Raw genomic sequence first — 14,028 nt, 5'->3', positions numbered from 1 at the left:
AGTTCTCAGTTCAAACTGGCTCTGGAATCGTTTCCTCCAATTTTGGTCCAAGAGTTACAAAGTAATTATTGAAACTTTCAACTACTTCCTTCATGTTGTCATCATTTATGTGTTCTGTCTGTTCTCTGAGAAAAAATATCTTATTTTTTTGTCATATTTTGACTGAATTTTTTGGTCTTTTCAGTTCTAAAACAAATGAGAGGAAATACTTTTTTGTGACATTTGACCTCAAAACCACGTTCTCCCTCGCACATTGAAACAATTAAACGGCGCACTGCATGCCTGGTACTCTCTCCCTGGATTTAGTGGTCAATTGTACGGAATATGTACTGTACTGTGCAATCTACTAATAAAAGTTTCAATCAATCAATGCATTTGAGTCAATAAAAGTGACCGACAAAAACAATTTCATTTTATTTTAACCACTTGCACACGTGCATATTAAAAACATCTTCATGCAAATATGAGCTTCAGTTGAATGTGTTTTCGTGCATTGAGGTATTTCAAAGGACTTAAAAGTGAGTCATGGGTTGCTAAAAAGGGAACATATAGTTAGGTCACTTCTTCATGCTAGATTTTTGGCCCCAAGGTAAAAAACGTACACAGATGACCGTCTATTTATTGACTGCCATTGACTTTTGGATCCTCTACCTTCTGGTGATCCATGATCTTAATATTCTTCTCTGCGTTTTCAACATTCCTCAGCAGCGTCTCCAGCCTTCTCTTGATCTTCTTCTGGTCCTCCATAGCGCAGCTGATCACCACGGCCTGAAACTTCTGGTCCACGGGCACGGGCGGCGCCTCGGTCACGCAGGCCGAGTACAGGGCCAGCAGCCGCAGCCTGGAGCCCGCCATGTCCACCAGGAGCTTCTGGACGATGTCGTCGATGATGGACGTGGCGTTCTGCAAGGCCTCCTTCTGCTGGCTGCTCCTGGTGGTCCCCACGTTGATCTCCACCGATAACGTGCGGCCCATCAGGCGGTCGGCGGTCAGCGTTAACTCTTCTTTCTCACCTGGAAAACAGCATTGCGCCTTTAAAAACACCAACGTTGTATTTCTTTACATTTCTTCATTTAGATTTGTAAGACTACAAATATGAACGTAAAATACACATTACAAAAAGTATTACATCAATTGTGTATTTTACATAAATAAATTAGGTTTGGTGTTAATACATTCACAGAATAAACTACAGATGTTTAGACATATAGAAATGAAACAACATTAAACATTGGACACAGTATGTATCTGTAACTCACTGCAACTATACATAAGTTCATTATCACCCTCTACTGGTCAAATGTAGCACTGCAAGTATTAAACTGGTTTAGATCGCCAGGGTTATACTCTGACAGAAACAACACAACGAATACAAAAGACACTTAAGGGCACAACATTCATACTTTGTTGTCCAGTCCTTGTTTAAAAAGTCCGATTTTCGCAATTTGTTTAGATTTTGTTCATGTTTGAATTAGTAGTCTTATTCTTCTACTCATCCCACTACTGCTTCATTGTGACATGACTCGCTGCTGCCCCCTGTGGAGTGGTGAAAGTACTGCATGTACGAGCAACCCTAGTTTAACTGTTTGTTTTTTATTGAACAAAAAACACACATTTATAATGCACACAAAAGTTAAGGCACTCTCAACATCAGCGAAACATGTCAAGGAAAGAAAACAAAAGCAAATACCGAGAGTATTAAATAATAAATAATATAAAATATGGATTTTTTTAAAAAAAAAGGGCTACTTAAATCATGTTTTTAAGAAATATATCATTTTAAGGGCTTTTGTACCCTTAATCATTCTCCAAGATTTGATTGATAATTGTTAACCATTAAACCAATCAGAAAATGTAGGCCTTACTTTCATTAATCGACATTTATGTAGAAAACGTTTTGCCTGGAGCATAATAATAACCCTAGTTTAATTTGTTTTGATTTTTTGAAGGGTTGAATTAGTCTTATTGCTTCATTGTGGCATGTCTCGCTGCTGCCCCCTGTGGAGTGGCTGGAGTACTGCATGCATGAGCAACCCTAGTTTAAATTGTTTTGATTTTTTTCCCAGGGTTGCCCTTCAAATTTTTTGGAAACGGAAATTTAACATGGAGGTTGATGGCTGTTATATCTGTGGAGCTGTAGAGGATGTCAATCATCTGTTTGTGGAATGTGAGAGTGTACATGTGTTTTGGGAGGAGATCAGAGATTGGCTGAGAGACAAGAGTGTGGAGATGTCCCCATTCTCTATAGAAGAGATCACATTTGGTATTTTTATAAACGACTGAAACATAGAAATGTTTGTCAACATTATTATGCTCCAGGCAAAAAATGTTCTACGTAAATGTCGATTAATGAAAGTAAGGCCTACATTTTCTAATTGGCTTAATGGTTTACAATTATCAATCAAATCTTGGAGGATGATTAAGAGTACAAAAGCCCTTAAATTGATATATTTGTTAAAAAACATTTAAAGTGATTTAGGTAGCCCTTTCTGTCTTTTTTTTTTTTCATTAATATTATTTATTATTTAATACTCGGTATTAGCTTTTGTTTTGTTGCTTTTGTGTGCATTATAAATGTATTTTTGTTGTTCAATAAAAAAAAGTGTAAAAAACAAAAAACAAACAAACAAAAATTCTTCTTCTCCTCCAGGCAACTTCAACCCTAAACTAACTTTCTCTGATGATGCAATTGTTGATGACTGAAGTGTTGATACCATCCAATCCTTAAACCCCCCCCTCCTCCATATCCCACACCCCGGATTGTAAATAATGTAAACAATTCATTGTATATACTCTGATGATTATCTTGTGTGATGACTGTATTATGAAGATAGTATATATTTGTATCATGAATCAATTTAAGTGGACCCCGACTTAAACAAGTTGAAAAACATATTTGGGTGTTACCATTTAGTGGTCAATTGTACGGAATATGTACTTCACTGTGCAATCTACTAATAAAAGTTTCAATCAATCAATCAATCAATGGGTGAGGGCGGACCTACGTCACTTCCGCCTACCAATCCCCTAGCAACCGGGAATTCGTTGAAAACAAACCAGCTCACAGCGAACACAGCATTGACAAGAAAAGCATTTAACGAGCGTTGTGGCTTGGAAGTCGGCGTTAAATCCTTCATTTACGCATTTTTACTTATTCGCATATCGTGTGAAAAAACGAAAATGTATTATTTGCGTCAGACTCGTCTCAGTGAACTTTAAAGCTTCTCAGGCTTAGCTTAGCTTGCTAGTTAGCTTAGCCTGCGCGCTACTAAGAAAGAGACGTGGAAGTTATCAACAACAATATCAAGTGTTGGTGTATAAAATATTGAGAGATTTGAGGGCTACATGTATTGAATGGCAACATGAAAATTATAGGGTTTATTGGTTTTTAACACTAGAAGTCCCAGCATTTTTCTGTCTACCTAGAAGACCCAGAGAGGGGTCATTTGGCCCGACGCTTTTGCCGAATACACTAATCACTCATTTTGTTATGGTAATGAGGCTGTTAGGGGCAGTTTGTCTAGGTAGACAGAAAAATTATACATGTGGGAAATGCCGAAAGGAGCAATGGCAGTGCCAGGATTGTGAGTGACTGCTCAAATGTATGTCAGTCACGTTTACATGGACATGGTTTTTCATTCTTTGTAAATATGCTTTTTTCTTTGTAAATTTTTTTTTTTAAACTATTTTTGGCACACAAAAATAACAATTGCTTCTGCAACAACCCTCCACACCAAAACTGGGAAAACAGTTGCTTTTTCATTCTTTGTAAATATGTTTTGTTTTGTATTTTTTTTAACAATAAATGTCAGAGTGTTGATCCCTTCATTCTGTTGATCCTTGCAAAAACACACACAACCTACCTCAGAACTAAAGCTTGAGCTGTAAGGTCCCCTCCCCCACACAGGCTCAAGTGGCCCCCTGCCGTGTGCCACTAACAGCCACATTTTCATAACAAAAGGAGTGTCCACAGGGGGGACTAGGGGTCAAATGACCCTCTTGTGTGTTTTCTAGGTAAAAATGTCAATTGACCCTTCTCTGGGACTTCGCGTGTTAAAAACCCAACTGTTAAGTGCAAATTTAAACGAAACCGGTTTTCGAAAATAGCTAGCTAGGCTATAGACTATATAGTATATTACTTACTTAACTTAATCCTCTTCTTCCCGGATGGGAAATAAGGCTTCGACGACTCGACGCCATTCATCTCGCTGCTGTGCTCGTCTCTGTGCCTCGCCCCATGTAAGCTTCGTCTCTTTCAGCTCCCCTTCAACTGTTCTTCGCCAGGTGTTCTTTGGCCGCCCTGGCTTACGTTTTCCCGGTGGTGTCCATCTTAACGCTGCCTTTGGTATCCTCTCGTTGTCCGGTTTTCGAAAATAGCTAGCTAGGCTATAGACTATATACCGCATGTTATTTTTGTACAACAACAACTTCAGCTGTCGAACGTTATAAGGTACACATTCAACAAGTACAACATTAGCATGGACGGTATAGCCAAGTTGTGGTTAAGAAGGTGGATTTTTATTCCTTATATTTACCAGAAACGAAGTGATCCGAACACACGACCCGGGACTTTGGGGCACTCCAGTGAGAACCGTCCTCGTTTTCCAAGTGTAAAGCTGCGAGCCATTTGTCTCGTCTCGGTGGGCTTTTATCACGCTTTGGCAGAACAAAATACAACCTTTGTTTTCCCTGTTTCCAGTTGTGGTTAGGACAACCAAAAACAACACAGTTTTTCGGCATTTTGGAGGCAGAATGACGGGTTTAACCAGCGTAGGTCGACAGGTTAAAGAGTAATGGCAACGGTTTGTTTTCAACGCCATACTGGTTGCTATGGCTCGAAGAACCCGTATGTAGCTCAGTTGCCCGGATGTCGGCCCTCACCCATTCTACTCATCCCACTACTGCTACATTGTGACATGTCTTGCTGTTGCCCCCTGTGGCGTGGCGGGAGTACTGCATGCACGAGCAACCCTAGTTTAAATTTTGATTTTGATTTTCAGGGTTGAATTAGTAGTTTTATTCTTCTACTCAGCGCACTACAGGTTCTTTGTGACATGTCTCGCTGCTGCCCCCTGTGGAGTGGCGGGAGTACGGCATGCACGAGCAACCCTGGTTTAAATTGTTTTGATTTTTTCAGGGTTGAATTTGTAGTCCTTTTGAAGAGATCAAAATTGGTATTTTTATAAACAACTGTAACATAGAAATGTTTGTCAACATTATTATGCTCCAGACAAAAATGTTCTACATAAATGTCGATTAATGAAAGTAAGGCCTACATTTTCTAATTGGCTTAATGGTTTACAATTATCAAATATTGGAAGATGATTAAGAGTACAAAAGCCCTTAAATTGATATATTTGTTAAAAAACATTTAAAGTGATTTAGGTAGCCCTTTTTGTCTTTTTTCATATTTTTTTATTGTTATTATTTAATACTCCATTTGCTTTTGTTTTGTTGCTTTTGTGTGCATTATAAATGTATTTTTGTTGTTCAATAAAAAAAAGTTTGAAAACATGTCTCGCTGCTGTCCCCTGTGGAGTGGCGGGGGTACTGCATGCACGGCCTGATGTACTGTTATGGTGTACAACAGGGGTGTCCAAACTTTTTCCACTGAGGGCCGCAAACGGAAAAATTAAAGCATGTGGAGGCCATTTTGATATTTTTTTATTTTCAAACCATAACAAAATATATGGATTTTTTAAAATTAATTTTACCTTTAGGGGTCCTGGGGACCATAAAGGGTCTCAGTTATTAAAATGTTAAAAATAAGTCTAATTTTTATTATTATTTTTTATTTAACGCTTACAGTAAATCTCTATATCAACTAAAAAAAAAAAAAGGTTTTATGGCTTTTCTGTCAAAAACAACTTTGTTTTTTATAGTAAAACTGAAATATGCAGTATTTAGTAATTAGAGCCCTAAAATATCAATAATGCAGGACACCATTGATTTTAATTATTTAATATTTTTGAGTCATCACAGTGAAAAGATAAATAAAATACCACTAAACTTATGGAGTTTATTGTGAATAAATTGTGAACAGGAAGTGAACAAAAAGTTTTAGCAACTGTTGTGTAAAGAAAAGAGGAAGGATTAAATAAGCTCTGCTTCTTCCTACTCCTTTTCGAACATGTTGAAAAGAGAAACTGGAAATTGTGATGTATCATGTTGTATGCTTGCATGTTCGAAATAAACTCAAACTCAAACTAAATATATTTGGGATCCAAAAGGTGCCCCACTCATAAAGTGATACATTTTTATTAGTTATTTTTTACTTTCAACACTTAAGTTACGAGATCAACTTCAGATATATCTGTCGATTTTACGTTTGAACTATTATTTTGTTTGTTTTATGCTCTTTTGTCAAAGAAAACGTTGATGTTTTTATATGGCAACTACACAATATATGCAATATTTACCACATAAAACATTTTCAAATGAAATATTTGAAGTTATTGGAGCCTTGAAAATAATTCATTATAACTTGGATTTTTTTGTCATTATTATTTTTTTGAGCAATGGCAAAAAATACAAATAAAGACAAAAGAAAAAAAAACAGCCTGCATGGCAGCTTTTGTGTCAACATTGCAACTTTTTCTCGTTAGATTTCACCTCATTCCACTTTTTTTAATGTTCTTTTTTATTTTTTGCAATAGCATTTCCAGAATGTGTGGCAGACCGGTAAACAATTAGCTGCGGGCCGCAAATGGCCCCAGGGCCGCACTTTGGACACCCCTGAGATATTATACACTGTATAATATAGTCCAGCGTTTCTCAAAGTGTGGGGCGCGCCCCACTGGTGGGGAATAGAGACATGACAGGTGGGGCGCGAGGAACGGGAGGAAATTTCACTTTTATTTTTTAAATTTTTTTATTATTATATTCTTTGATTTTTTTTTTTACTATGCTTTCATTTTCTATACACACTGTAAATCACTTTGTGATTCTGTCTGTGAAATCCGCTATATAGATAAATGTAAATTACTTATTTTTCCTGTATGCTTTACATTTCTAGGTAGGAGCGAAAGTTTGACAGACAGCAACAGTAACTAATGGGGGCGGGGCTAAGCGGAAGCTTTGTGAATGGCGAGTCACTGTGCGAGGATTTGCTGTTTTGCAAATACATCAAAAATAGAGCCACTGCTGATGAGCTGTTCAAGATAATGGACAGTTTCCTCAAAGAACACGACCTTAAATGGGAAAACTGTGTGGGCTTTTGCTCTGATGGCGCGCATGGCAAAGTCAAGAAACGGGCTGCAGGCTCTAATAAAGAGGGTTGCGCCAAATGCGCATTGGACACACTGTGTCATTCACAGGGAAGCACTCGCGTCAAGGCAGCTCAGCCCCGAATTCAATGAGGTTTTAACAGTGGCAGTGTCAAGCCTGCAACCCCCATTTGAAAAGCTGTGCAGTGCAAAACAGGCTCATTGCAGCCACTAATGCTGGAGTACTGTAAAACTCATGTTCACTTGCCCTGTCCTCCTTTTTTTGGCAAAGATTGCAAAGTGGCACTTTTATTTTCATTTATTATTGAACTTGATGCAAGTTATTTGATTTATTATTGAACTTGATGCAAGTTATAACACTTTTATTTGATTTATTATTGAACTTAATGCCAGTTATAACACTTTTTATTTATTTATTATTGAACTTGATGCAAGTTATAACACTTATTTGATTTATTATTGAACTTGATGCAAGTTATAACACTTTTTTTGATTTATTATTGAACTTGATGCAAGTTATAACACTTTTGTTTGATTTATTATTGAACTTGATGCAAGTTATAACACTTTTGTTTTATTTATTATTGAACTTGATGGAAGTTATTTGATTTATTATTAAACTTGATGCAAGTTATAACACTTTTATTTGATTTATTATTGAACTTGATGCCAGTTATAACACTTTTTTTGATTTATTATTGAACTTGATGCAAGTTATAACACTTTTGTTTTATTTATTATTGAACTTGATGCAAGTTATAACACTTTTATTTGATTTATTATTGAACTTGATGCAAGTTATAACACTTTTTTTGATTTATTATTGAACTTGATGCAAGTTATAACACTTTTGTTTGATTTATTATTGAACTTGATGCAAGTTATTTGATTTATTATTGAACTTGATGCAAGTTATAACACTTTTATTTGATTTATTATTGAACTTGATGCAAGTTATAACACTTTTATTTGATTTATTATTGAACTTGATGCAAGGTATAACACTTTTTTTGATTTATTATTGAACTTGATGCAAGTTATAACACTTTTATTTGATTTATTATTGAACTTGATGCAAGTTATAACACTTTTTTTGATTTATTATTGAACTTGATGCAAGTTATAACACTTTTGTTTGATTTATTATTGAACTTGATGCAAGTTATAACACTTTTGTTTGATTTATTATTGAACTTGATGCAAGTTATAACACTTTTGTTTTATTTATTATTGAACTTGATGCAAGTTATTTGATTTATTATTGAACTTGATGCAAGTTATAACACTTTTATTTGATTTATTATTGAACTTGATGCATGTTATAACACTTTTTTTGATTTATTATTGAACTTGATGCAAGTTATAACACTTTTTTTGATTTATTATTGAACTTGATGCAAGTTATAACACTTTTGTTTTATTTATTATTGAATTGATGCAAGTTATTTTATTTGATATTGAACTTGATGCAAGTTATAACACTTTTGTTTTATTTATTATTGAACTTGATGCAAGTTATAACACTTTTTTTGATTTATTATTGAACTTGATGCAAGTTATAACACTTTTGTTTTATTTATTATTGAACTTGATGCAAGTTATAACACTTTTATTTGATTTATTATTGAACTTGATGCAAGTTATAACACTTTTTTGATTTATTATTGAACTTGATGCAAGTTATAACACTTTTATTTGATTTATTATTGAACTTGATGCAAGTTATAACACTTTTTTTGATTTATTATTGAACTTGATGCAAGTTATAACACTTTTGTTTGATTTATTATTGAACTTGATGCAAGTTATAACACTTTTGTTTGATTTATTATTGAACTTGATGCAAGTTATTTGATTTATTATTGAACTTGATGCATGTTATAACACTTTTTTTGATTTATTATTGAACTTGATGCAAGTTATAACACTTTTTTTGATTTATTATTGAACTTGATGCAAGTTATAACACTTTTGTTTGATTTATTATTGAATTGATGCAAGTTATTTTATTTGATATTGAACTTGATGCAAGTTATACCACAGCTGCACAGTTATTTTATTTATTATTGAACTTGATTTTATTTTATGTTATTGAGTTTGAATGTATAAAACTTGATGTTACTTGATGTTCGATACATTTGAAAATGTTAAGCTTGGCATTAGCGTTCTGTTGGGGGGGATGGGGGCAGGTGGGGCTTGAAAACTCCCCCTTGTCCAAAGTGGGGGATGACAAAAAAGTTTTGAGAACCACTGATATAGTCAAAGCACTGTGCCATTCATACACAACAAAGAGTGGGTGGAAGATTTAAAAAAACGAACAATAACCTATTGAGTATAGAATGTTTGAGGACGTGGGAGTGGGAGTGGGAGTGTGTCCTTACCGGCACTGATGTTGTGCATTTCTTGACTGTTCTGTAAGGATTGAATCATTTCCAGGATGCACTCCCTTTCCTGCTCCATGGCCGAGGCTGCGTCCCGCAAAGCCTCCACCCTGACACACACACACACACACACACAATTCAAAAATGTCTTCAACTTGTAACAATAGTTTGTTGCAATAGGCGAGCAAAGAATGTAAGAAATATGTAACGAGCACATACAAGAAGAAAACACATGTAACGGTACCTCAACTCCAGCTGATCCAAATTAGCCAAAAGTTGTCCAGCCCGGTCCGCCATGGACAAAGTTCTGTTGAACTTGCTGCAGGTCGCTTCGTTGAGTTTGGCTTGTATTTTGGCCTGGGCCATGATGGCGGATTAATAAGATAAATGTTATTAAATTTACCAAGTGAGTAGTTGTAGAAAAAAGGAGCTCCGTGCGAGTGAGCGCTACGCTGCTGTGGAGTCCAGCTGACTGCACCGGGGAACATTTCCTAATATGGGCGGCATTTCCTCCACTTGACCTCGCCGAATATTTCCGATAAGTCCCGAACACACATGATGGTTTTTCGTGGACTACGAGAGTCGCTCACAACGGTACAATGCTTATACTTACTATTGCTGATAAATTGTATCACTACTACTGCATGATTTTTTTAAATCGATATAAAACTTAAGTACTTAAATAATGATGAATAAATATCGATGATAATAAGTACTACCAATATATTTAGGTTACAAACATTACTTTTATTAGTAAATTATAACGACGATAAATTATCACTACTACTAATACATGCAGATTACCACCATTACTATTGTGAATAAACGGTAAATGGGTTATAATTGTATAGCGCTGTTCTACCTTCAAGGCGCTTTGACACAATTTCCACATTCACCCATTCACACACACATTCACAAACTGCTGGTGGGAGCTGCCATGCAAGGCCCTAACCACGACCCATCAGGAGCAAGGGTGAAGTGCCTTGCTCAAGGACACAACGGACGTGACTAGGTTGGTAGAAGGTGGGGATCGAACCAGGAACGGCCACTCTCCCAACTGCGCCACGCCGTCCCCAATTACTCATAACAGATTTATATAATACTTTACATATAATGTATAATACTACAATTACTAAACTACTCAAATAAACTACAGCTAATAAAGTATAATTATAGTTATAAGTGTTGTATGTTAACATAAGGCAGTATTACATTACAAATTCATACCTTTAACTCAGTGATGTCCAAAGTGCGGCCCGGGGGCCATTTGCGGCCCGCAGGTCATTTTTTAACGGCCCCACGGCCCATTTTAAAATATGATTAAAAAAATTTAAAACATAAAAAGTGGTATGAAAGACCAAACAGGTGAAATGTAACAAGAAAATGTTGCAATGTTTACTCTAATAACACAAAGCTGCCATGCAGGCTGTTTCTTTCTTTAAAAAAAAATAATGAATGAAAAGCAATGTTATTATGAATTATTGACCTATCCAAGGCTCCAATTACGTCACATTAAATATTGCACTTTGAGATATTTTTTGGGGAAAATGTTGCATATTTTGTGTTTGCCATATAAAAAATTTAGCTGTCTTTTTTTTTTTTTTTAAGAAGGGCCAAAAACGAACAAACAAAAAACATAAACAAAAATACAACTTATAATTGACGGATAGATCTGAAGTTGATCTCGAGATTATTGTGTTAAAAGTAAACAGTAAAAAAAAATTATAATTTATTTTTTAACACTTTAATGAGTAGGACCCTTTTGGTTCCCCAATCATTTTTGTGTGATCTGTTTTTAAGTGTCATCGCTCAAAAAATAATAATGAATTAAAATCGATGGTGTTATGAGTTATTGACCTTTTTAACGCTCCAATTATTATATAATCTCAAAATATTCCACTTAAAAATGTTATTGGGTGAAAATATTGCATATTTTGTGTTTTTTCCATATAAAAACAGGGTTTTCTTTGACAAAAAGAGCATACGACTTAAATCTTTAAAAACGTTATATTGACAGACAGACCTAATGTTGATCTATGGATTTAAAACTTGAATAATAATACAAATAATAATACTGAATAATGACACATTTTTTTATATATTTTTTAACAAAACCCTTTGGGGTCCCTGGGATCAAGTCTGAGTGGAGGCCTAAATGTATATTTTTTATACATATATTGTATTGGTTTTTAAAATAAAAAAATATCAACATGGCCCCGCTTGCTTTGATTTTTCAGTGTGCGGCCCTCAGTGGAAAAAGTTTGCACACCCCTGCTTTAACTAGATGAGGCAATGCCTGAAGGAATTGCGTGTGAATGGTCCAATGCTGAAGTTGTACTGAAATCCTGGATTTTTTTTTTTTAGAATTGTTGAAGTAGAGCACACGATTCCCAAACAGGCTGAATATTTTGAAGTTGGAACAGTTTGAATCAGAGGAAAAATGTGGGAATTGTGGAACTTTGAAGAATGTCCCATTGATTTCGATGGGAGTTTTCAAAATGTTTAGGGAATTTCGGGAAAAGCGAGAATTTTTTTGAAAATGGTAAAAAAAAACTTGAATGGTCTGAATGAGTTGAAATGGTTGGTGTTGGAATTTTTTCAATCGGTCGAGAAATGTTGAAGTAGTAACATGTTGAATTGAGAAATTACTTTACAGAATTCCTGAAAAATGGGAAATTTTTCCAGTCCTGATTAAGAGGAATGTTTTGACGGTGGAACGGTTGAAGTGGGTAGAAAAATGTGGAAGGAGTAGTCGCCAGAAAAAAAGGGTGGAAATAGGGCTTTGGAAAAGCAGGAATTCTGGAAAATCCTGAAATTTTTTTGAACTTGGAAAAAAGGTACTTTCAATTTACAGGATGGTGGAATGTGTTGAAGGTGGAATGGTTTTAATCGGTTGAAAAACGTGGAAATGGTGAATGTTTGAAAAATGGCCAATTCATTTTGAATGGGAAAAATGTCCCGGAAAACCTTGAATTCTGGAAAATCTGGGAATTTTTGGAATTTGTCAAGGGAAATCCTGCAATTCCCGAATAGGCTGAACAGTTTGAAGTTGGAACAGTTTGAATCAGATGAAAAATGTTGGAATTGTGGAACTTTGAAGAATGTCCCATTGATTACAATGGGAATTTCCCAAAAATGTGGGAATTTCGGGAAAAGCGGGAATTTTTTTGAAAATGGTAAAAAAAATGTGAATGGTCTGAATGAGTTGAAATGGTTGGTGTTGGAATTTTTCCAATCGGTCGAGAAATTTTGAAGTAGTAACATGTTGAATTCAGAAATGGTATTACGGAATTCCTGGAATTTCGAGAAAAACGGGAATTTTTCCAGTTAAAAAACAACTTTGTTTTTTGTCCTGATTAAGAGGAATGTTTTGACGGTGGAAGGGTTGAAAAATGTGGAAGGAGTAGTCGCCAGAAAAAAGGGTGGAAATAGGGCTTTGGAAAACCAGGAATTCTGGAAAATCCTGGAATTATTTTTTTTAACTTGGAAAAATTATAGTTTACATTTCCTCAATGGTGGAATGTGTTGAAGGTGGAATGGTTTTAACCGGTTGAATTTCAGGAAAAGCGGGAATTTTTTTGAAAATGGTAAAAAACTTGAATGGTCTGAATGAGTTGATATGGTTGGTGTTGGAATTTTTCCAATGGTCGAGAAATGTTGAATTGAAAAATGTTATAACGGAATTCCTGGAATTTCAGGAAAACCGGGAATTTTTGTAGTTAAAAAAAACTTACGTTTTTTGTCCTGATTAAGAGAAATGTTTTGACGGTGGAACAGTTGAAGTGGGTTGAAAAATGTGGAAGGAGTAGTCGCCAGAAAAAAGGGTGGAAATAGGGCTTTGGAAAAGCAGGAATTCTGGAAAATCCTGGAATTGTTTTTTAACTTGGAAAAATTATAGTTTTTTATTTCCAGAATGGTGCAATGTGCAATGGTTTTAAATCGGTTGAAAAATGTGGAAATGGTGAAAGTTTAAAAAACGGCCAATTCATTTTGAATGGGAAAAATTTCACGGAAAACCTTGAAATATGGGAATTTGTCAAGGGAAAGCCCGCGATTCCCGAATAGGCTGAATAGTTTGAAGTTGGAATGGTTTGAAATCGGGTGAAAAATGTGGAAGGTAGAGCGCGCCAAAATCTGGAGAAGAATAGTAAGTTGACGTTAAATAATGGATACATTTTGGTGTAAAAAAAAACAAAACGTGTGAATGCTTTGGAGCAGTGGTCCCCAACCACCGGTCCGCGGACCGCACAAGTTTTTTGTTTTTTTTAATGAAATCAACATAAAAAACACAATATATACATTCTATATCAATATAGATCAATACAGTCTGCAGGGATACAGTCCGTAAGCACACATGATTGTATTTATTTATGTAAAAAAATAATAATAATAATAATTTTTTTTTCGTAACTACACCCCCC

General features: G+C 35.3%; 1 protein-coding gene across 1 annotated transcript; it reads right to left on the bottom strand.

Annotated features, from left to right (window-relative positions):
- Positions 1-427: 427 nt before the first annotated feature.
- LOC133656750 (BAG family molecular chaperone regulator 2-like) lies at positions 428-10,654 on the bottom strand. Its single transcript, XM_062057590.1, has 3 exons — positions 9,852-10,654; positions 9,608-9,717; positions 428-1,013 (listed from the first exon to the last, which is right to left on the bottom strand). The coding sequence occupies exons 1-3, from the start codon at positions 9,971-9,973 to the stop codon at positions 619-621; spliced, it is 627 nt and encodes a 208-aa protein (XP_061913574.1). The 5' UTR covers positions 9,974-10,654; the 3' UTR covers positions 428-618.
- Between the last annotated feature and the right edge of the window lie 3,374 nt (positions 10,655-14,028).

Source organism: Entelurus aequoreus, linkage group LG09 (assembly GCF_033978785.1).
Source record: "Entelurus aequoreus isolate RoL-2023_Sb linkage group LG09, RoL_Eaeq_v1.1, whole genome shotgun sequence".
Taxonomy (NCBI): Eukaryota; Metazoa; Chordata; class Actinopteri; order Syngnathiformes; family Syngnathidae; genus Entelurus; species Entelurus aequoreus.
This window is presented reverse-complemented; position numbering and strand designations above follow the sequence as displayed.